At 42.1% G+C, this 22,831-nt stretch overlaps 1 protein-coding gene across 2 annotated transcripts in view; it reads right to left on the reverse strand.

Annotated features, from left to right (window-relative positions):
- CTTNBP2 (cortactin binding protein 2) overlaps positions 1–22,831 on the reverse strand; it is a 143,821-nt gene that overhangs the window by 41,489 nt on the left and 79,501 nt on the right. For both annotated transcript variants that reach the window (XM_041727372.1, XM_041727371.1), the window contains 5 exons: positions 21,432–21,531; positions 19,269–19,419; positions 14,392–14,646; positions 4,304–4,421; positions 808–1,083 (listed from right to left, as the gene is read on the reverse strand). In XM_041727372.1, the coding sequence (XP_041583306.1) occupies positions 808–1,083; positions 4,304–4,421; positions 14,392–14,646; positions 19,269–19,419; positions 21,432–21,531 (900 nt within the window). The remainder of the gene's footprint in view (positions 1–807; positions 1,084–4,303; positions 4,422–14,391; positions 14,647–19,268; positions 19,420–21,431; positions 21,532–22,831) is intronic.

The following is a 22,831-nucleotide window of genomic DNA, read 5'->3' on the forward strand; positions in this document are numbered from 1 at the left end:
CTAGCTATGCTTACAAGAAAGCAAATCTTATTTTTTTTCTTTTTAAGATTTTATTTGAGAGAGTGAGCACGTGCGAGAGAGAGGGAGTGAGCAAGTACGCAGGGGGAGGAGCGGAAGGGGAGGGATAGGGAGCAGGAAAGAATCCCAAGCAGACTCCACGCTGAGCCGAGCACAGAGCCTGAGGTGTGGCTCGATCTCACCACCCTGAGATCATGAACTGACCCAAAACCAAGAGTCAGTCACTTAACTGACTGAGCCACCCAGATGCCCCAACACATCTTACAAGTTCTTCGGAGTCTGTTTCATGTGCCTATCAAACAGAAAGAACCACCCTGACTCATCCCACGTGGGAGCTCTGATTTTTATCTTCAATGAAGAGCACTTCTTCCAACTCTAGACTTCATTAGGATTCCTGTCCTGGAGAGAAGGTGTTAATGTACTACTAGCATCCCTGGCACAGCCCCAGTACAAGTCTGGAGCTATGTTCGGAACTTGTGCCTCAGTAAGCAGCTGCAACGTGGTTAGTTTCTTGCATTTATCAGAAGAGCAAGTGCAATCACAAAGCCTCATCAAGGGCTTTCTTGTTCTCTACCAAGTATTATCTGACACATAAAAGCATTTTTTTATACTAACAGGAAAAATTATGTAAGGGCTGCATTGTGAATACTCAAGTTTTTCAGTGCTAGCAGCTGTCACAAGTGAGCTCTGAATGTATTTAATCAATGAACTAAGTGCCAGGTTATGGAGCCCATAAACATAAATAAACCCAGAAATTTAACTTTCTCCTTATCACAGGATTATTGATACCTAGCATGACGGATCGCACGCTGCTTGTACTGAGGCCAATGCTGGAGTCGGTCGTGTTATTAAACGTCACATCCTCCAGACTCCGCCATCCATCAGATGAGATTGCTTGGAAATGATTGGTCAGAGCTTGACTCACTGCTTTTGAAAAATCATCCCATGATGTCTGTTTGCGGATATTTAAAGCGCATATTGTGTTTTCACATTCAAAGTCATCTGAACCATAGGTGCCTGGGGGTATCTCACCCACTGAAATCCTTAAAGGTACTTTAAGAGCGTCTGTGGGAAGAATGAAAGAATTAGGAAAAAGAACCTTGATAGGAAAAATCAGCAAAACTCTTATATACAATAGGCAGATACAAACATTTTAAAAACAAAGGGTAGCTATCAAATTTCTTTAGCTGCTATTAACTGAATGCTCTTCTACTAGTAAACCTTGGTCTCTCAAACTCTTCACAGTTTCTTTGGAACCACGTTGCTTGAATTGTTTATCTTCCCTTGTACCTTTGGCCTGCTGTTGTTCACTGGCTCTTCCCTTCAGCCAGACTCTCAAGTTCTTTAAAAAAAATAAAAAAATTGGGGAAAACGAGAGCGCTCTCTTGATCCCCGATTCTCTAAGCATCCCTTTCTCTTCACCTTCAACGACAACATCATGAAAAAAGGCAGGTTACAGCTGTAGAGGATAGTGGCTTCAGACTCCTACGCACGTTGGTCTGAGGCTCAGGGCCAGCCTCCCAGCAGCCACGCATACTTGGTAAATTGTCTTGATTCTCTAGACCCCAGTTCCTTCTACAAAATGTTAGGAATGTGCTAGTAATAGTAAATTGTTATGAAGACTAAAGGAACTCATATTGGAAATGAATTTAACACACTATTGGTTACATGGTAAATACGAGTGAGTGTTCAATAAATAGCAAATGGTGCAGTGGAGGCTTTTAAAATAATCTTTCCAATCTCTCTTGTGACACCAGCTGACTGAGGCTCCCCGAGGTGGGCGGTGCACCATGTACTTCCATTTTCATGAATTGAATTATGTGCTCCCCAAGTCACTTGTGCTTATTCTTGAATCCTTTATATCTACTGAACTCATGACTATAATCAGCATATTAAATATTCCATATACTGATGAAATGTACTATTCCTATAAAAATGAAGTTGAACATTTTAGAAACGCTGAACAAAGGCGGTATTAAAGAAATCATCTAATGAGGTATAGATGAGACAATTACATAAAATTAGAAAAAAAAAAAAAAACTTTGGACAGATGCTGCCTTTAGTTCGCTTTATCAATATCTGTAAGTCCTCAAACACCAGAAATCATAGATGAAGCATAAGAGGCGTGGTTTTCAAATAAGAATATATGGAATTTCACTCAGCCAAACCATACTAAAATAGAGACCTTCACTTGAAAGTTGATGAAACAAGTATTTGTATGATTAAAATTAAAATTAAATGTTAAAAACGATTCCCTTCTTAAACTGGCTTTTTCTATGAACCAACTATTAGATTAGTTCTTTTCCTTTTTTTTTTTTTTTAAATTTAAATGTTTTATTTATTTGAGAGAGAGTGAGGCTGAGCACGGGGGAGAAGCAGAGGAAGAGAAGGGAGGGAGAAGTAGACTCCCCACCAAGCAGGGAGCCCAATGTGGGCCTTGACCCCAGGACCTCGGGATCATGACCTGAGCTGAAGGCAGACGCTTAACTGACTGAGCCACCCAGGTGGCCCTGGGTTAGTTTATTTTCCAATTATCACTCATTCTCAGCTCTCATCTTGTCAACAGCATTTGATACAACTGATCTCTCTCTGTTCTCTGATACACCCCTACAGGATTCCCTCATGCCTCACTGGTTACTCTTCAATGGTTCTTTGCTGGTCCCTCCACACTTTCCAGATTTCTTAACGGTGGAGTGTTGCAAGGCTCCTTTCTCTTACTTTTTCTGTGTTTGCTTCCTTAGTGATCTCATCCAGTCCCATGACTTTAAATATCGTTTATAAACTGCTGACTCTCAGGTTTATGCAACCAGCTCATACTCATCTCCGGAATTCCTGCTGACTTGGCATCTCCACACAGATACCCTAACAGACATCTCAAATTCATACTTCGAAAACAGAGCTCCTGATCCTCATTAGCAAAATCTGCTTCACCTTGACAGGTGATGGCCACTCCATCCTGCCAATCATTGAGTCTAGCTACCTGGGGCGGATGCACAAATTCTGCCCCACCCCACCCCCATACATCAGATTCAATCCATCAGCAAGTTCTGCTGGCTATACCTTCAGTTGTGTCCAGAACCCCATCACCTCTCACCACCTCCCCTGTGACAATCCTAGATTGAGCTGTTGTCTCTCACTAGAAGACATCAAGGGCCTAACAAGTTTCCCTGACTTCTCCTGTGACTTCCTACAATCATTCTCAACGAAGTAGCCACAGCTACCATGAAAAAGGTAGAGTGGATCCTGTTACTCTGGAGCTCGAACACTGAAATGGTTATCCATGAATTCCTACTGGATTAGGCTGCCATCCCATCCGTCTTATAACCGCTCTCCCCTTGCTCATTCTAACTTAACACTCGGCCCCCTCTAGGGCTCCTCGGACACAGCAGCATGCTCCTACTTGAGGGTCTCTGCCCACTTGATGACGGTTGGCCTGGGAAGCTCTGGGCCGAGGTGTCCACAGAGCCGCGCTGCTCACCTCCCTCAAGTGGTTGCTTCCTGTCTCACCAGGGAGGCTACCCTGACCATCATTTTAAAAACTGAACCCCATCCTCACACTCCCAATCCTCCCAAGTTGTTTCTACCGCATGTATTACCACCTCATATACCATGTAATAAATTATTTTTTATGTTTATTGTTCATTTTCTGTCTCAATGTTAGAGTATAAGTTAAAGTCGAAATACTAATAATATAGCTGGATGACTGGATGGGCTGAGAATCTTGATATCAGAAGTTGTAATGTTTTGTAGGATCTGAAACTCCATATTCCATAAACCCACAACCTTTAGAACATGTGAACCTTTTAGAACATGTGTTGAGGAGTGTATATTCTGGGAGCCGGAAGAGACCCAAAAGATCAATTATTTTCACAGGCAGGTAGGCAGGTAGGCAACTAGGCATCAAGAGAGAACTAAGTTTCCCACATTCATATGATCAGCTGATGGCAAAGTATCCCGGCATGATTCTTCATACCCTAGGAATCTCATGTCTTAGGGAGACCATCTAAGTCAGAAGAGCAATAATTATTTAAATATTGTCTAAGGTCATTAAAATATAAAGGAGATCGAGCATTATTTGACTAGCAACTCATTCTGTAAAAAGCCAGTTCTACACGGAAAAAAAATAATTACTACATTTATAATCAATAAAATGTTTTGGAGTTCGAGGGTTCAAAGAAGGCTAAGAGGAGAAGGAGAAAACTGGAGCTGCATGAGTATCTCCCCATTGTGGCAGAGGCCCCAGCAGCGCGGAGGAAGGATGAGCAAAGCTGCGAAGGGCACTCACTCAGGTTCTCCAGCAGATGCTTGCAGTCATCGGTGGCGACATCATGCGCGGTCCTATTGCACTTATCTCTCCTTTCTGGCTCAAGCCCTCCGTGCTTACACAAGATTTCCAGGCAGTTCTGCAAAGGCAAGGGCTCTATTACCTCACGTCCAAATGAAAACTCAAATGAAAAATCAACTCAAACAACCTGAAAGATCAATAAACTCAAATGAAAAATCCAAGGGGAAAGTCATTTGCCTCTAACAAGCAAATCAGAAATTCTCAGCTGGAAATCGTATTTCAATTCCAGCAACCCAAATACACACATCAATCTAAACAATGGCTCAAAATGGGGAGCAAAGAGTGCTTCACTCGAATGTGAATCGCAGCATCACATGGCTCCACAGAACAGCTTCTTAGGTTTCGAGAGAAAAAAAAAACAAAAAACAACCACCAAAAAACCCCCAGCTTACTAATCATTAATTAGCAACTAATCGATCACTAATCACTAATCAATATGTTACAGAGTGAAATTAAGAAAGAAACTGACTTCAGCAGAGTATCCTTTTACGGCATCCTGGCAATATAAAGCAAAAGGACTTCTGCTACGCCCGCTGCTCCTTGCTGTCCTCTGGACGACGAACTGTTTTCCTGCTCACGTAAGCGCAGGGCTCCAGTTTGAACAATTCTGTCTCAGAGTCCCCACGATCACATTTATATTTGGGATCATCTACTGTCCTATTTTTTTTTTATTTGAACAATATGAACGTCATGTTGACTGAGTTTTTAGAAAAATAGTCCCAGTTGATATTGAAGTTCTATGTCCTCTCTCTCTTTTTTTTTTTTTTTAAAGCTTTTTCTTCTTGTATGTTGCTTCAGGAAATCCCCATCAAAAAAGTTACAGTAACCTATGAACTGAAAACTCTTAAGTTCTCCAAATTTTTTTCATAAAAAATTAGTAGAAGACAACATATGTATAAACATTTTCAAGTAAGTAACTGTGTGGCGGGATAGAACATCAGGATATTCGCCAAGGACCTGCGCTAGATCAACTTTTACTACTTCATGATTTATGTTCCGACTTCTCACCAGAAATAAGCACAAAACTGAAGAGACCAGAAACCATTAAAGGAACTAACAAGCAGACAAGCAACGTCCTTCTCATCTCTGCCCTACACACACAGACACACAGGCTTTGGGTTGACTTCACTTCTAACAACAGTAAACCAGGTAGTCTGAAAATCTTCCTCTAATCTTGCCAGAAAACATCCTCTTTTTCTGTTTTGTAAAACACAGAAACGTACTTTTCCCCCGTTTTTATGTAGATATTTTTATCGTCATATACTATCTTCATAGAAAAGCTAACAAAGAAGCTTGAAAAAGTCTCACAAAGTGAACACAACCATGTAAGGAGCCCTCTGGAAGCCTCCTGTACATTTCGTCCCTGTCACTAGCCCCTTCCTTTCCCCCCACAGGTAATTACTGTGATGATTTCTAAGACCAGTTTGGTTTAACCCGTTTATCGACTTAGTATAAATGCAATCATATTGCAGTTTCATGTTTATATTTGGCTTTTCATTCAACAGAATGTCTATAAAATTCATCTATATGTTAGGACTAATCACGATTTATCTTTTTTTTTAAAAAAAAAAAAAAGCACTGTGGGACGCCTGGGTGGCTCAGTGGTTTGGCGCCTGCCTTTGGCCCAGGGCGTGATCCTGAAGACCGGGGATTGAGTCCTGCGTTGGGCTCCCTGCATGGAACCAGCTTCTCTCTCTCTCTCTCTCTCTCTCTCTGCCTCTCTGTGTCTCTCATGAATAAATAAAAAATAAAATCTTCAAAAAATAAAAGGCACTGTGTGGTATTCCATGTGTGGTATATATGAATACATCGTAATTTCCTTATCCGTTCTCTTGTTAATGCACATTGGGTTCTACTACGGACATTCTAGTATGCGTCCTTTGATGGACACGTGTGCACATTTCTATTGGGTGTTATGTACAGAGCTGGCTGGCCTGCTGGGTCACAGGCTATGGGTCTGTTGTTTCAGGTCAGTATATACTGCAAAGAGCTTTCAGAAGTAGTTGTACCAATTTCCACCCCCCACCAGGAGTATACGTGAGTTCCAGTTGCTTCCTATTGCCCCCAAAATAGACTTTATACGTGAGTTCATAAGGAAGTGAAGGAAATCTCTAATGGTCAAAAAGAAAGAAAGAAAGCTAAAACCTCCCATTAAGTGAAATCCGAACAGGAAGCCAGCACTGGTGTGAGGGCAAAGCTGATGTAGGGAATCTTTTCAGATGCTGGTGGGATGGGAGGCTAGGTCTTTGGAGACCCCAAAATGGAGCAGCTGGACCAGAGGTCTAGAGGGAACTGATTAGAACTTTGGTTTCTCGCTGTGCCTTCTCAGGTTGGAGGGATCTCTCTAACACGTGTAATCACAGTCTATAGGGGTTCAATTTAAAAATGCCCAAAGCCAAAAATGAACTGAAAACAAAGCCAAAGATATAAAGAACAATCCTTATCAAATTGTTATGATGAATTTGTATAATACCAATAAATGCATTAGGTAGTAAATGAGAAATTCAGAAATGCTGATTTAGAAATGAACTTTAATGAGAAATCGAATAGAATGCAATTGGAGCAGTAAACTTTGTGAATTCCCAGAGAAGAGAGAAAAATAACACATTTTTATGCAAGTTAGTACTTGCAGCAAAAGCAGGTAAGAGCCAAAGCAGACCTGGATCCTCATTCTGCCAATGCCAATATAAATGGTTTTATCGATGACTTTTGGTAAATCATTTAATATTTTTGTTTCGGTTTCCTTATCTTTGTTTAAATATCTGTATTTTTAGGGTTGTTAAATGAAAAGATGCATAAAAACGTTCATATTCTCAGCATATACCGAGAATTAGTTGTTATCATTAAAATCAACAAAATCGCCAACTGGAAAGTAGCCCAGATATTCAATTAAGTGGTGAGGAATTACAGCAGGTCAACAAATGTCAGAGATCTCAACATAATTCTAGGTGATGTTACTTCACAGTTACAAACAGAAATGATAAAAGATGAAATGCAAATCTGCAAGATTCTTTTACCTTTGACCTTCAAAGTGGGGTGTATATGATCTTTATTATACTCAGCTAAGTCAGCGGGGACTAATATAAGCAGTGACTTTATAAGGAAGCAAGCAATGTCGGTCCCCCGGAGGCTAGCATGACAACACAAATCCAAACCCACTACAGATGTGAATTCTACGCCATGCTGGACTCTCTGCGGAACACGGTGAAGTTCAAAACCTCCACCCAACTGACACTCAACAAGCACAGCTACTGGAGCGCATACTGAGTGCCGGGCTATAGTTTTGACACTTTGCAAGCATTTGGTGCCCATCAATCCCCACAACTTTAAGAAAGAAGGACTAAGCCGTCTGCCAGGTCCTCTGTTAGAACTGAGGGTTGTGACGATGAGTAAGGTAACAGTTGTTACTTCTTAGGGAGGAACGCAAAGTGTAGTAGAGACATGGGCAAAATGGAGCTGAAGTGAGGTCCACGGTTGTGCGAGGTTGGAAGAGGAGGGAAAGGTAGAGAGAGGAATCAAAGCTCTCTCCTCAGTGGGAGGGGTTTGTGAAGAGGATAAACGCTGTGATGCCTCTCACTGTTTCTGGAATTGGTTCCCAGGGGTCCTGAACCAGGCAGGGTGTCCTACCCAAGTGATGTAGAGCAAGAGACCTGGACGACTGGGTTTAAACCAAAGTCCTATTAATTATGACAGACACACCTCCATTGTAACAGACACTGCAACAGACAGTGGTTTAAGCTTTCACTTCTGTTCACATCCCACTCACCAGAGCTTAGGTAGGTGATCTCACCACCTGCAAAGAGGCTGGAGAATGTGGTCTTCACTCTGAGTGGTCATGGGCCAAGAACTCAGCAGAATCCATTATTACAGAGGAAGGGGAGGAGCGATGTGGAGGGTCAGTGACCCACCTCTGCCATGGTCCTTTACGGAGAGCAGAGAAGCAAGGTAGAAGTGCCAGGAAGACGAAGGAGAAACCCCGAGTCCAGAGAACTACATACAAGGGCAAAGTCAGGACAGGGAGTGGAGAGTCCAACACTGGGCGGAGGGGGGTAGGGTGAAAGCAGGCTGCAAATATGCAGGACGGGCCAGCACCGGTGCAGGGCACGCCCCGGGGGCTGGGGGGTGCCCGCTGTCTTGCAGGCCAGACAGAGGGAGGCTGTTAAGGTGAGAAATAATGGCATAAGCAACGAGGTAGATTTAGGGGTGAGGGGCCGAAGACAGAGAGAGCTGGAGTTAGCTGTGAAGAGCTGAGCTCTAGGGTTGGCATGAAGGTATGTTTTGTGCAGGCGTGAGGATATGTTCAGGTAGCAAAGTGCCTGATTCTGAGGACCAACCGGTGCGTTCAGAAGGTATGCTGGAAAGGAAGGTGATAGGAAGGAGCGGCAGCCGTCCATTCACTCATCAGTTCAGCCAACAGTACTTGCCGGCCAGAGACTCTGCTGGACACAGGACATATGAAGATGGAAAATTGATTTTTTTGGAGGAGATGGAAAGAGAGACAGGCATGCAAACAATGAAAGCATAAGCGCTCTAAGTGAAGTGTGGAGAGGGCCCTGGGAACATCTTACTTCTGGAAGCCAAGACTTAAGTTGAGATGTTTTCCAGGCAAGGAAGAAGGGTCAGGATGGGAGGAGAGGCCGTCTGAGGTAACGGGAACACAGACGCAATGACAGGGAGAGAAGGGAGAGCAAGGATGTTCGCACAGCAGCCAGCAGTGCCTGCTTACAGCACAGAGCGCATTGCGGGAGGAGACAGGAAGTGTGCTTGTGGAGGTAAACTGAGTCCAGATCAAGAAGGGACTTGTCTGTCACCATACAGGTCTGGCACTTATCCTCGAAGTGACAGGCCCCTGGAAAAGATGCTAAGCAGGGTAATTACATGACCAAGTCCCCCCGCCTGAAAGGCCTGTCTCGGAGTGGGCTACGGGAGCAGAGGGTCTGCAGATGAGGAGACTTGCTGACCCCGCAGAGATCTGGGCAGCAGACGAGGACGACCCCCCAAGGGCAGTGCCCACGAGACATGGAGGGGGCAACATATTCAAAATTCACACGCAAAGGAATAAAATCTAGAGTTGGGCCAGTCATCCGAATTTGGTAAGTGGGGAAGAGGAGCAAATAAACGCAACTGCCAGGTGCTGGTACTGGATGAAGAGAGGACGAGGGATTGCAGCAGGCTGGCTGAGGAGCACCAACACAGGAGGCCGAGGGTGCAGCCGCGTGGAGCTGTCTGACCACCAGTGGGCTTACCAGAGCATGGCCCAAACTGGTACACTTCGAAGGGTGACAGGGGGGGCTCTTAGTAATTCTACTGGGATGACAGGCATCGAGGATGACCATAGCGGGCAGAGGAACTCTGCTGCCAGGGTCTTCAAGAAGACGCCGTGTAAACCCTCCTGAGTAGCACCTTCCTGGACAGCCTCAGGAGATGGTTAGGTAGGGCTAGAGGCAACATACTGGAACCTCTATAGATTATAAACTGGGGATCAGTATGGTCACTCAAGGGAAAAAGTACAGAGTGCAAGGAGGGAAAGGATCAAAACCCAGATCCATGAAAGCTGTTAGTGGGAAGCAAGGAAAATCCGTGTCTTGGGTGAGGGGTAGAGTGGGACTCTGGTTGGCTAGGTCTAGATTAGAATCCTTCAGAATCCTGTTAATCACTGCTGCTCAGATTAAGCAAGGATGCAATAATACTCTTCACTGAATATTCTGGAATAAGTGTTCAAAAAAAATAGCCTTCCCTTTGTTTGCTAACAGCTGACGTCAGTCTGGCCTTTTCAAAGATAATTTTATAAATAAACGTTAAGGGGGGAAAGAAAGGGAATAATTGTGGAGAACCCACAGCACAAAAACAGATTCCAAAGGGCAGATTTCTATTTATCATGATTAACATCCAGTTCCAAAGAGTTGGGCCGACTGCACTGCTAGGTATCTTATCTTTGTCCTCTCCCAGCCAGTTACCCAACTCCGCCTGACAAGGAAGAAATTTAGTGACTCCCAATCACCTTATTCTTTGCAGCCCTGACCCAGGGAAAGGAAATCTAAATCTCGGGGCCCCTCGTGGGCCTCCATACTTAGACACACCCCCTTCTCCGGACCATCCAGTCAGGGTGGATGCTGCTGCGTGAGGGGAAGTGCCTGATACCCCCTGGATAAAAGACAAGAATGTATGGGCACACCCCGGTCCCAGCACAATGCAGAATGGCCTAAAGACGGTACGGAGAGGGCCATGCCTCATCAGAGGGCAGGGGCCCTGTCCAGGGAGGATGACCTCTAGGATGCTGGAAATAAATGTCTGGGAGACAGGTAAAAAGCCAGCTGTGCAGATCTGGGTTTGGGACGGATTACTGCAGAAACCACAGGGAGAGCTGAAAGACCGGATAAGCTCTTAAAAAACAGGACCGGCCAACTGTAAGTGGAGCATGGGAGTTGCTTGTGGTTAAACAAAAGAGAAAAAAAAAACAGAAAAACCAAGAGAAAGCCTGGTCATTGTATTTGGAGGGGAAGTGAGGGTGAGGCAGGGGTCTGAAAGCGGAGGAAGGCGTCTGCGTGAGGTAGCCCACCCGTTAACCCAGAGACACTGCGTAAGAGCCTGAGCGATGGGCCACCAGCTTCGGTCACACGCATAAGCTAGAACCATAAGCGAGCCCTGCAGCCAGACACACACACACTCCTCCCAAATAAAGAGTCCCTTTGTACGAGAGCTTCAACAACAGAGATATCAAATTCAGATAATCTCCCTAGTGTTTCTGCCGCACAAACCCGACATGTCAAAGGTCTCGTGACACAACAGGGTTTCATGAAGGAACTCTTCTATTGACACTGCGATGAAAACAAAGGTTTATGCTCAATGATTAGTCACAGGCCTGCTTTAGAGACGCACTCCATCACCAAACACTCAGTGGTGACCTGCGTAAATGGCTTAACCATTGGGAGAAAGACCAGGGCCTGAAGTGGGAAAAGCACTGGTTTGGGAATCTGATCTTCCGTGAACGGGCCTTGGGGAATTAATTACACTATTTTCTGAGACTCGATTTTTTTTCATCTACTAAATGAGGAGGTTGGTCCGGATGAGCTATATATCCCTTCGAGCCCTGAAATCCCACAATTCTTTATTGAAAAATATGTGGACACTGGAGTAATGATGTACCTGCTACCTTATGTAGACTGGACACATACATGCTGCTGGGCAGAAACATTCACTTCTTAAGCTCAGCTTGTGGTCAGAGTAGAATAGAATCTTTCACCTACGATTAATTCAGAATTGCAATTAGTTTTTTCAGGAAATTGGTCTTCGGGCCTCAGTTGTAAAACGGATCCCCTCTCTGGAGAAGTATCTCAACCAGGATACGAACGCTGCATTAGGCAAATGGTGCAGAAGAACCTTCCAATGCCTCTGACTAGGAAGGAAGGCGGCGTGGTACAGTGTGAAGATAACGAAATCAGGCAATCTGGGCTTCATTCCCGACTTCTCTCTCTATTACTCCCTCCAGGGTTTAAATGTCCTAATCATAAAATGAAGAAGCTAGACTGGAAGATGAAGTATCCATTCCGGGGCTTAAAAAAAAATCTATTATTTTAATCTATGATTTTACTCGGCAGGGTGCCAATGTTGTCAGTCATGATCACTTTTTAAAAATCTCTCTTTTCTCGTTCAAGATGTATCTTATGCCCTTAAAAAAACAATACAGGGAGAGTCATATTCTATGAGAGAAAGTGGTCATACTTCCCTTTACTCAGCAATGACAGAGCATCTACTTGTTCCCGGGGCCTGAGGATCCATGAAGACGGCATCCTTGATTACAAAGAGCTCCAGGACTAATAAGGAGCTCATAATTAAGGAGCCAAGCAACAACACAAGTGCCCCACACTGCAGGGTGACTCACCCGAGGAGTGGTTTCTCGCTCTGCTTTGCAGAAGAGGTTCGGCAGCTGAACATTCTAGATCAGTGATGCTCAGGTTTTCTTTTGTTGTTGTTACTATCGTTTGGCTCCAGGCTGAGTATGTATACAACCCACTCCCATCAGTAACATCTTGCACTACACTCAGAGATTTTCTTGAGGGGGTAGCAGTAGGTTGAAAACAACCTCTTCAATGCACCTTTCTACCATCAAATTAAAATTCACGGTCTTAGATTAACTGTGCATTTTTAAATGCAAACTTTTCACAGTTCGCATCTCTGTCTCCTAAAAACCTGTATGTCACACGTGTTGCATCCCATTCAAATCAAGACGTGTGTTTTAGGTTCACAAGATTTTTGTGCCTTTTTGTTAAAGGGTAAAACGGGAGCAAACTACTAACAAGTAATAGCTCCACACTGAACTAAATCATGCCTTGGTCTCATTAAAAAAGAAAAAAAGTTCAAAATGAGCAGCTTTTGTTCTAGATCATAATAACAAGAAGTTACTCAAGCAGGAGCTCTAAATGCAATTTCTAGCTATTCCCAGATATCTCCATCTGGATGAACATCTCAGCACTTAAATCCAGCAGGTCTAAACCCACGTTCTATCTTCTTGATCACAATGACGCCTCTTCTATTCTCTTTCTGGAAACATCCCTGTTCCCCTTCCCGTCAGCTCCCTCTTTTCCTGCATCTAATCTGTCTTCAACCTGTGGATACTTCTGGTCCGTAACGTCTCTCATTATTTCTCCCACTCTCTTCATCTTTCACCTAGTCTCTCTCCCGGCCAATATTTTTTTCATAACCCCCAACTTTCTGTTTGTTACTTCTAAATTAATCATTCAAACTATAGAGCTGATTATTTTGCTCCCTTGTACAAAACCTTTTGGTGGCTTTAGTCTGACCAGAAAATAAAGTCCCAACTCTTTAAAATGTCACTGAAGCTCATGTCATGTTCTGAGACCCCAGACTCATCTTATTTCTCACGACCCCTCATCAGCACAGCCAATGCGGAAGGCCACCTCCCTATTTCCAGTCTCTGTTTCTGCTGCTCTCCAATCTGAACTACTCTCCAATCCCAGTGATGAGCGGCAAATTTAATCCACCTTGCAAGGCCAAGATCACTTCCACTGACTCCAGAAATAGCCACTTCTAAGCCTAATAACCCTATGACTCTGCTCCCTGAAATACATGCATTAAAAAAAAAATCATAAAATTTGCATTTTTATACTGTTCCAACCACAATTCTGTTACCCTTGTTTTAATTTGTTGGGCTCTCCTATCCTACTCTTGTCTTGTATCCTGTACTCTTGCCACGAAACCAGGAGTTAGCTGATGGCATTAACGATTCCTGAGAATGTGAGCTTTTACAGTGTCTTGTGCTCAGAAGCATCCTAATAGCTGGTTTATTGCTAAACCAATCAAAACAGAAAAAAAGTGTGAGTGAATGGCCAACTGTTTCTGTAATAATCAGAATCATTTTCTACTCTAACTGGTGAGTGAAATCTTGAGCTCCCTCTTACCTACCAGTAAAATACACAGGAAGGGTGTAAGTGAGGCAGTTCAGAGGTGAGGGCTTTTGAAGAATCCTGGCTCTCCCTCTAACCAGTAGCATGGCCTTGGTCCTTGAATCAAACAATCCAGTAGACTAAGTCAACACCAAACTCTTTCTCCTGATTTTACATGGGATTTTAAAAAAATGTCTGAAATTACACCCACATTTGTTAACAAACTCCAAGTATGATTGTTATAAGAAGTCTCAGGGCGCCTGGGTGGCTCAGTCAGTTAAGCATCTGACTTCAGCTGGGGTCATGATCTCGGGGGGCCTGGGACGGAATTGCATGGAAAGTCTACGTTTCCCTCCCCTGGCTTGTGCACATTCTCTTACCCTCTTTCTCTCTCAAATAAATCTTAAACAACAACAACAACAACAACAAGGAAGTCTCATATATGGTTAACTGCAAATACTACCGGACAGGAAAAAAGTCAGTTCATATTGGTAGCTGATCGTCTCCTGCAATGGTATCCCTCAGTCTCGAGCCATTCTGTTGAAATTTACTCAGCCAATAGCACACAATTTTGTCATCATCAAATTACAGCTGTGTAGTCGCCCTAGCTGCTATCAGACACACCTTAAAACCTTTCGAAGCAGCAATATGGGCAGCGGTCCAGCCTTCTCTGTCAGCGTGGTTAACGAGGTCTGCAGGAACCACAGGCTTGGGTGTGCCGTCAGGACTCTCTTCGCCTTCATCCAAGCCAAAGACACCAGACTCAGGTTCTTCCTCATGCAAAGAGTTCCTGCTAGCTGGTGTTCTATGGTACATGAGAAGCTTGAGGCTGTCCACGTTACCAGTGTCCACAGCTGCGTGAACCGGTGTCCAGCCATCCTGAAGATAAAATGACCAGGAGGAAAGGGTTGATTAAAACATTAATGTTGAGAACAGTGTTATTTAAAGTTCACCTCTAAACGTTCTTGGGCATGAACCACTGAGCTCGGAAAAGCAGGCATTCCAATCCTGAATATCACTGATGAGCTGAGTCAAGTTCTCTGACCTCTGCCAATTACCATATTTCCCATTTGCTATGACTCATGTTTGCTGTTTTGTAGGAATTTCCACTCAACAGTCAACCACTTGGAGTTTAATTTAACAATACAAAAGAGAATGAACGTTAGCATACAGATTTTTCAAAATTTACATCCAATTACAATATTACTAGTAATGTACTAAATGGATGCTACTATAAGCTAGTTTTGCTTATAGGGCAGAGTCTTAACTGGTGATCTTAAAATTTTGTGCCAATGATTCCCCGAAGGAAAAAATTTAAATAATAGGGAAAAGGTAGACATACAGGAAAAGCAAGGCCAAATAACTTCGTGAGATGTCTGTGGGCCATTATTGAGGGTTCTGTGTAAGCTTAGAAAATGTCCCAACTAAAATTATTAGGCCCATTCTCTAGAATATATTCCTGTGAGGCCTTCCTCATTCACTTAACTGGCTGCTAGAGTAAACTCAGTGGTTCTCAGGTGTGGTCACCAGACCAGCAGCCGCAGCGTCACCTGGGAACTCATTAGAAATGAAGGTCGTTGAGCCTCCACCCAGACCTACTGAATGAGAAACTCTGGAGGGAGACCCAGCAATCTGTGCTTTAACCAGTGATTCGGACACAACCGAAGTCTGACAAGCACTTTTCCAGGGAAAATCTTGGTCCCCTTTCCATCTCTCAAGGGTCTTCCTTCCACGCAGGCACCAGTCTTTACTACATTTTTAAGACTTTCATAGAAGAACAGAATTATTTTGGTGATTTGTGATTTTGACTTGTTGCCCTCACCTTTATTTTCTTTTTGGCCTATTTTTTTCATGTGGTATTTCATATTGCTCTATTAAATATCTCTCAGTGAGCTAGAGAACACTTTTTTTTTTTAACAATAGGGTAGAGGATAAGGAGAAAGACAGTAAGTGGTAACAATGTACACTTAGTGAGTTATCTGATTATTTGCTAAAGCCATCTCTTGAGGAGGACTTTTCTCTGGTTCTATACTTCATTCCAATGAAGTCAACTTGGCTAAGACAAGGCTGTGGCTGGGCGGTAAATGGAATACCTTATAGTCCTTGGGCATACTCCAGCTAGTAAAGCATTTCATGGCTTACTCTTCGTTGGGCTGTGGATGCCCTTACTTGGGCAAGCCTTGATTTGGCACAGAGTGTAAGCGCTCCTGACCTTCCCTAGTCAAACCTCTCAACTTGTTTCCTAATTCTTATGTTACAAAGACAATCTAATCATTTCTGAAAAACTTTCAATTTCCCATTCCCCCTTTGATTTCTTATTAAAAGACCTAAGAAATAATTATTCCCTTAAGTTTCTCTATCAATTATACTGTTTCTCTCTGTACTTGGGAGACTCTCTACTCCTCATGATTTTGTTCAGTCCATCAACAGGTAGCTTGCGAGCAGGGACTTCTGTGTTCCCTAACTTACAGGATGTGACTTAAATTTTTATTTTTATGCTGCACTACTTATTTTTTTTTATTCAGTTTGGTTATGTAAAATTTACTCATTTTTCACATATAAGGTAGAATTTTATATTAAATATGTGTAATACCACAGATTTCTTAGATCAACTATATAAAATAATATGAATAAATGTACCACTGGGCTATTTTCTCAGGTTTTCAAAAAATGAGTAAAAAGCTTTTTCTTTTTTTGTTTTTGTTTTTATTTTTTTTTAAAAAAAGCTCTAGCAATAGAACTCAATGGAAAATATTTATCCTGGCTTATATCCCTGGTTATAACATTAATTGTTGGTTCTATTTTGGTAAATTATTTAAGAAAACTCAGGATCTGGTACAGCCACTATGGCAAACAGCATGGAGGTTCCTCAAAAAGTTAAAAGTAGAACTAACTTATGACCCAGCAGTCACATTACTGGATATTTGCCCAAAGAATACAAAAACACGAATTCAAAGGGATACACGTACCCCTATGTTTGTAGCAGCATTATTCACAATAGCCAAGATATGGAAGCTGCCCAAGTATCCACTGATTGATGAATGGATAAAGAAGAGGTGAGATATATGTTATATAGATGTGTGTGTATGTCAGAGATAATATATATTAATATATATATCTTATGGAATATTATTCAGCCATAAAAAAGAATGAAATTGCCATTTTCAACAACACAGAGCTTGAGAGTATAATGCTTAGTGAGTCAGAGAGAGAGAAATTCCATATGATTTCACTCATATGTGGACTTGAAGAAACAAAACAAATAAGCAAAGGGTGAAAGAAAGAGAGACAGACAGACAAATCAAGAAAGGATCTTAATAAAAGAGAACAAACTGCTGGTTACAGAGGGGAAGTAGGGGAATGAGGGGGAGATGGGTTAAATAGTTAATGGTGATTAGGGAATGCACTTGTCATGAAAAACAGACAAACAAAAGAAAACATAAAAACAACTAACCACCTAGGATCTAAGGGTGACCTGTAACGTAGATACTATTCCTTCTTATCCTGGGAAATCTTAAGGATGTTTCCTATGAAAGGAATGCACAGCACAGCCAATTTTCTATCAGAAGAAATCCAAAATTCAGATAACCTTTGGAAATTGAGTATCTACCCTCATCTTCCATTAGGAATATATGATAGGGGTGGTGACTTACACAGTCCACATTCTGGGAAGCTGCAAAGACAAAAATAAAGTGATTCCTGAGCACAATGAAGAGCAATGATCACGATGGAAGCTCCTCAACTCCTCCAGCGCAGAGAGGGTGCAGCCAGAAAAATGCCTGTCGGTAAACACAGGGCTGATTCCTCAGTCTCAGCGGGCTGATGGAGATTTGGGAGGCTAACACAAGTTTTGTTTCAAATGCACTTCTGTGTGGCTGAGCCAGAAGTGTTATCCAAGGACTCCTCCCACGCATCCAACTCTCAATGTCTTCAGTTTCTAAACTGCTGACTATCTGTGCACCTTGCATGGGAGACATCAGAACTGTGTGGGATGGAGTCAAGAGCAACACGGCGTGCATAGCGGATTTCTGCAGATAGCGCTTCCTGAATGACCCTGACCTCTGCGAGGTGCTACACATCTCAGCAATAACAGACCATCAGTCACAGGAGTGAGGGCGAGCACAAACAACCCCCCTCTCTCAGGGCTGGCAACGGGCACTATCTTGTCACAAAACTCCCTTTTGTGTACGTGTTTACATGTGTTACAACAGAGTCCCGTGTCCTAACCGGGGATGGTGGTGACCATGGTGACAGCTAACATCTGTTCATTGCTTACAATTCCCAGGCTTACTATACCAAACTACCTTACGTAGATAACCTCATTTCACTTTAATTCCCCTAACAATGGCTACTGTTATTAGACTCATTCCGTAGAGGGGTCAACCAGGGCACAGAGAAGTAAGACCACTTGCCTAAGCTCATGCAGCTTTGTGAAGGCATGGCTTGAGCCCCAAAGGCTTGATATATCAGAGCCTGATCTCGCAGCCATTATGCAAATAATTTTGTATCATCATTACTGCCACTATGGCAGCAGGTGATACTTCTGCAGCTCTTTGTAAAATGTACATTTTGAAAACATATCCAGAATCGGACCGTTTCCCACCATTTCTACACAACCTTGATACAAACCACCATTACTTCTTCCCTTACTTAAAACAACAGGTTCCTACACGTCTCCCTTGCAGCTTCTCTGCCCCACCTAAGGTGATTCTCAAACCTGCAGCCAAAGTGACTCTTTATCAAAGGGAGTCAGTTCATGCCCTTGTTCCCTTCAAAACTGTCCATCCAGAGGCCTTATTCCAAATGCTCACCAAGGCCTGCAAGGCCTTTTGTGGCGAGCCACTGGCCACCTGGCCTAACCGAAGTGCACTGCGGGTACCCCCACTGTCCCACCTCCAGCCTGGCACACTGCTCCCCAGGTCTCTCCATGGCCCACATTCGTGCTTCTTTCAGGTCTTGGCTCGACTGTCACACTTTCAGTAAAGACTTCTCCCACCAATTCCTCTGAAGTCACCCACCACCCCAGGCACTCCGATCTTCTAAACACCCAGTACCTATCTATCTACTCACTTGTTGATTGTCACCCCTTCTGTCCCACGAGGATATAAGGCATAGGAGGGCAGGACTAGTTTATTTGCTGCTGTCCCTTCTGTCCCTAGGACAGTGAGTACTCAGGAAATCATTGTTGAATGATTAAAAACTTAGACTTCCATGATTTCCCCTGATACTGAAAACAGCCAGGGCACAGGTATTCATTTTCCCATTTTGCAGATGAATAATTTGAAGTTCAGAGGATAAAGGACTGGTTAGATAAATAGACAAGGCTTCTTATTAGCAGACACCCAAACACAAGTCAGAGGTCAGACACCATCCATGTTTTATATCCAAAAAGCAAAGCAAAACAAAGCAACCTCTATCTTAATATATTTTGATTTTCTGGCTATAGAGTTGGCAGGTAGGGTAAATTTTAAGACAAACCCCTGCCCAATACTGGTACTCACTCTGGTTTCCACACTTCGGTCAGTTCCGGCTTCCAGTAGGTATTTAATACACTCCTTATTTCCATTTTTACAGGCCAGGTATAGAGGTGTCTGTCCTTCATCAGCAGCATGATTAATGTTGGCATCATATGCAATTAATAATTCTACACACCTAAACATAAGATTATGATTAATCACAATAAAACCGGTTTGCGTTCTGAAGCACCTGACCCAGATACTATAATGCTAGAGGAGGTCTGTATCTTTCTACATCAATTGTTTTTACATATATCAATTACAGTAGGTCTTAAAATATGGATACCATTTTGTAGCAGGGATGGAAGATATATTTCCAATCACAAATTTAATTATTCCCATGAAAATTTAAAATGGTGGCATTGATCTGGTGCTAAAACTTCGTTTTGACACCTTTCTGTAGCCAACTTGTGAAAGTGGAGTCCTTGTAACATGTTTAATTGGGATGAATGGCTGAACTGTGGTTGACATACATACATTATTTGTGGTTCAAAATAGTTTAAACCTTGAGAAAAGTCATACTGCTGAGTCATTTTGAGACTTTCACTTGAGAAAATAATTATAAATAGCTCAGACAGCAGGGCACCATGTGCCTCCACTATAAAAGGCAGCAGGGAGGCAGAGCTAGGGGCTGCCTTGGGGAGAACAGCAGAGGCTATAGCCTGTCTCCTGAAGGGGGGCTAGTTACAAGGAAAAAGACAGCTAAGCGGAAACTCATTGCTCTGAGAATCAGGGAGGAAAGAAATGAGGTAAATTTGAGACGTTGTGACATTTGTGCCAAGTCTTTATGAAATCAGATAAGAATAAATGGAGAAAAGTGGACTAAATCATAATCAAATGAAGAAGAAATTTACATCACCTCCTTTTTTTTTTTTTTGTTCTTCAGATATATGCTTTCTCTCCCTACCCCCCACCCTGGGGCTTTTCTTGAAAACAATTGGTTTATATATATTTTTAAAAATAACTTACATATTGACATGTGTTTATATCTCATACACATTTAAACTGATCAACCCCAGGGTTCTTCTTTTTGGCAAAGCTACTCATGCCTGGTTTCCTAGGACTCTTATACCTTCCAAGTAAGTGGCACTACAGACTGCGGGGTGACAGTAAATGTAAAAGCACAGCTGAAGAAGAAATCCCTTCTGGAGGACTCAGGATACATGCACCAAGTAACAGTAAAACCAGTATCTGCAGTTCTCAACAATAAGCTCATGAGGTATACATCAGACATGCAGAAAAAAGAATGTATACTTTAAAGATGCATTTTGAATATTTAAAACTTACATTTATGATTAATAACCTTAATGTGAAACTTAGAACCCATATTACAGGAATTACGAAATATGTTAAGGATACTTCTATCAGTTTGAAACAGTCCGCATTTATTCCTTCTCGGCCTTTTGGCTAAGATCAAGTGAAACAGTCCGCGTTCCCTACAGGATCTTTCAGAACAGGCAGAGGAAGCAGCTTAGTGACTTTCTATTTTATTAAATTGTAACTCTTAATTTTAAAAACCCATGTCTATGTTCAACAGACTTGGTAGGCTCCTGAAGAAATCACTGCTAAACTGACATATGTTTCAGTTGGTAGGTTCTTTTGGGTTTGTGCTCTAAGCACTTTCAGTATGAGATGTTTCTGCTTTAATTTTTTAAAAATGATATGACAAGGTGAATATATTGGGATTTAATATTGAATAAAGTGTCACTAGGAAGTTAAAATTCTTGTAATTAATATAATTCTAGGATTTATTTTTAATGCCATCATAAGTAAAAAAGCTTTTGTGTGTGGGGGGGGAGGGTAGAAAACAGTGAATGACAGTCTCTAACAGTGGATGTGTCACCACATAGCTGCTGATAGACTATAAACTGATTATCTTCATCAGAAGCAAATTCATTCATGTGAGGTTGACACACATGTTTCTCTTCTTTATTTCCCTCATACACAACTATTCACCCTTAAAGAAGAAGAGAGAATTTAGGATCCTACTTTGCATCTGAATCTTCAAATATATTTAGTGAATTTATTTGCCAATGGATTTTAAGCACTAGCGTTTACACATTCAGCCAGAACTGAAATATGTGTGCAAATTATAGAGAGACTCTTTTTATAGTGGGGGGAGAAAGAAGAATTCAGAGCATCACTTACTTGAAATGTCCCTGAGCAGCTGCAGCACACAAGGGTGTGAAGCCATTTTTATCAGCAGCATTGACTTGGGCTTCTGCATTCAGCAGCAATCTCACACAGTCTACGGATTTTAATAGAAAGCCATTTAAATTCCCCATTTAGAGTTACGGTGAGCCAAGTTCTAAACAAGCTCTATGTAAATGTTAAACCCAAAGGACCTCTCCCGTGCACAGTCCACCTGACAATTTTAGTATGGTGGATAGATGGGAGACTCCACAGGCTATTTTACAGAGAAAGGAGACTCTTTTCCTGAAGATGTAAATGCCCCAGACTCACCAACTAAGACACGTGTGTGTGTGTGTGTGTGTGTGTGTGTGTGTGTGTGTGTGGCTTCGGGAAGAGTTGCTAATGAGTGAAAGGATTATTAGGTGTCAGAAAACATTTCACCAGATTTTCCCATCACTCTATCCCAGGAAAATAATGTTATTGGATGGAGAACTAAATCTACTTATCAAATTGAAGTACCATTCTTTGTATTTAAATAGTTAAATTCTCATTTTGTGATAATTAACCTTTAAAACACTTCCATGTAATGGTCATCACACACTTGATTCCACGGGTGAGGTGAAACCATACAAAGTCACCTGACTCTGGCATAAATATCATCTAGGCCTTGTGTTCCTCATGGTATTTACTAGCTTTAATTTCTCTATATGAAGGAAAATTCCCACAGGACTTTTGAAGTAAAGAATAATCCCAAAGTATTTTTAAAATCACGAGCTATCTTCTTAGCTCACTAGATCCTTCCATTTAGTCCACTTGAACACCGTGAAGCTCTGAAGCTTCTCTGAATTACTCTACAATCATGCAGCTTATGTGCACCATGCTATCTGATTTCGGATTTGCAGTCAAAACATCTTTTTCTGCACTACCATGTTTTAGTAAATCTGACCACAAGACTTCACATTTTAAGATAGAAGAATAATTCTGACTTCATCAATATGTCGCTTATAGCTGTACAACTTCTCAGTTCTCTTAAAAAAAATCCAAATAACTATAAATTGTTCCGAAGATAGAACCGTTTCAGACCCGTGCCCTCTAACTGCTAGATCTTGCCCTCACCGTAGCATGTGTTGAACCCCTGTCACTTCGACTTTCATACACAGGTATTGCTAATAGACAAATTAGAGCTATTTTGTCCTAACTCAAGTGATCACAGACGGAAGGCTTTATTCTAAAATGTGCTTAGTGCTAGACCTCCAATTTCAATATACACAATCTATTTCATCGTGCATAAGACTAAAAATACTTTTGCTAGCTGCAATAAAATCTAACTTAAAAAAAGCTTATTTATTTATTTATTTATTTATTTATTTATTTATTTGAGAGAGAGAGTGAGCATGCATGGTGGAGGAGGAATA

This window comes from Vulpes lagopus, chromosome 13 (assembly GCF_018345385.1).
Source record: "Vulpes lagopus strain Blue_001 chromosome 13, ASM1834538v1, whole genome shotgun sequence".
Classification (NCBI taxonomy): Eukaryota; Metazoa; Chordata; class Mammalia; order Carnivora; family Canidae; genus Vulpes; species Vulpes lagopus.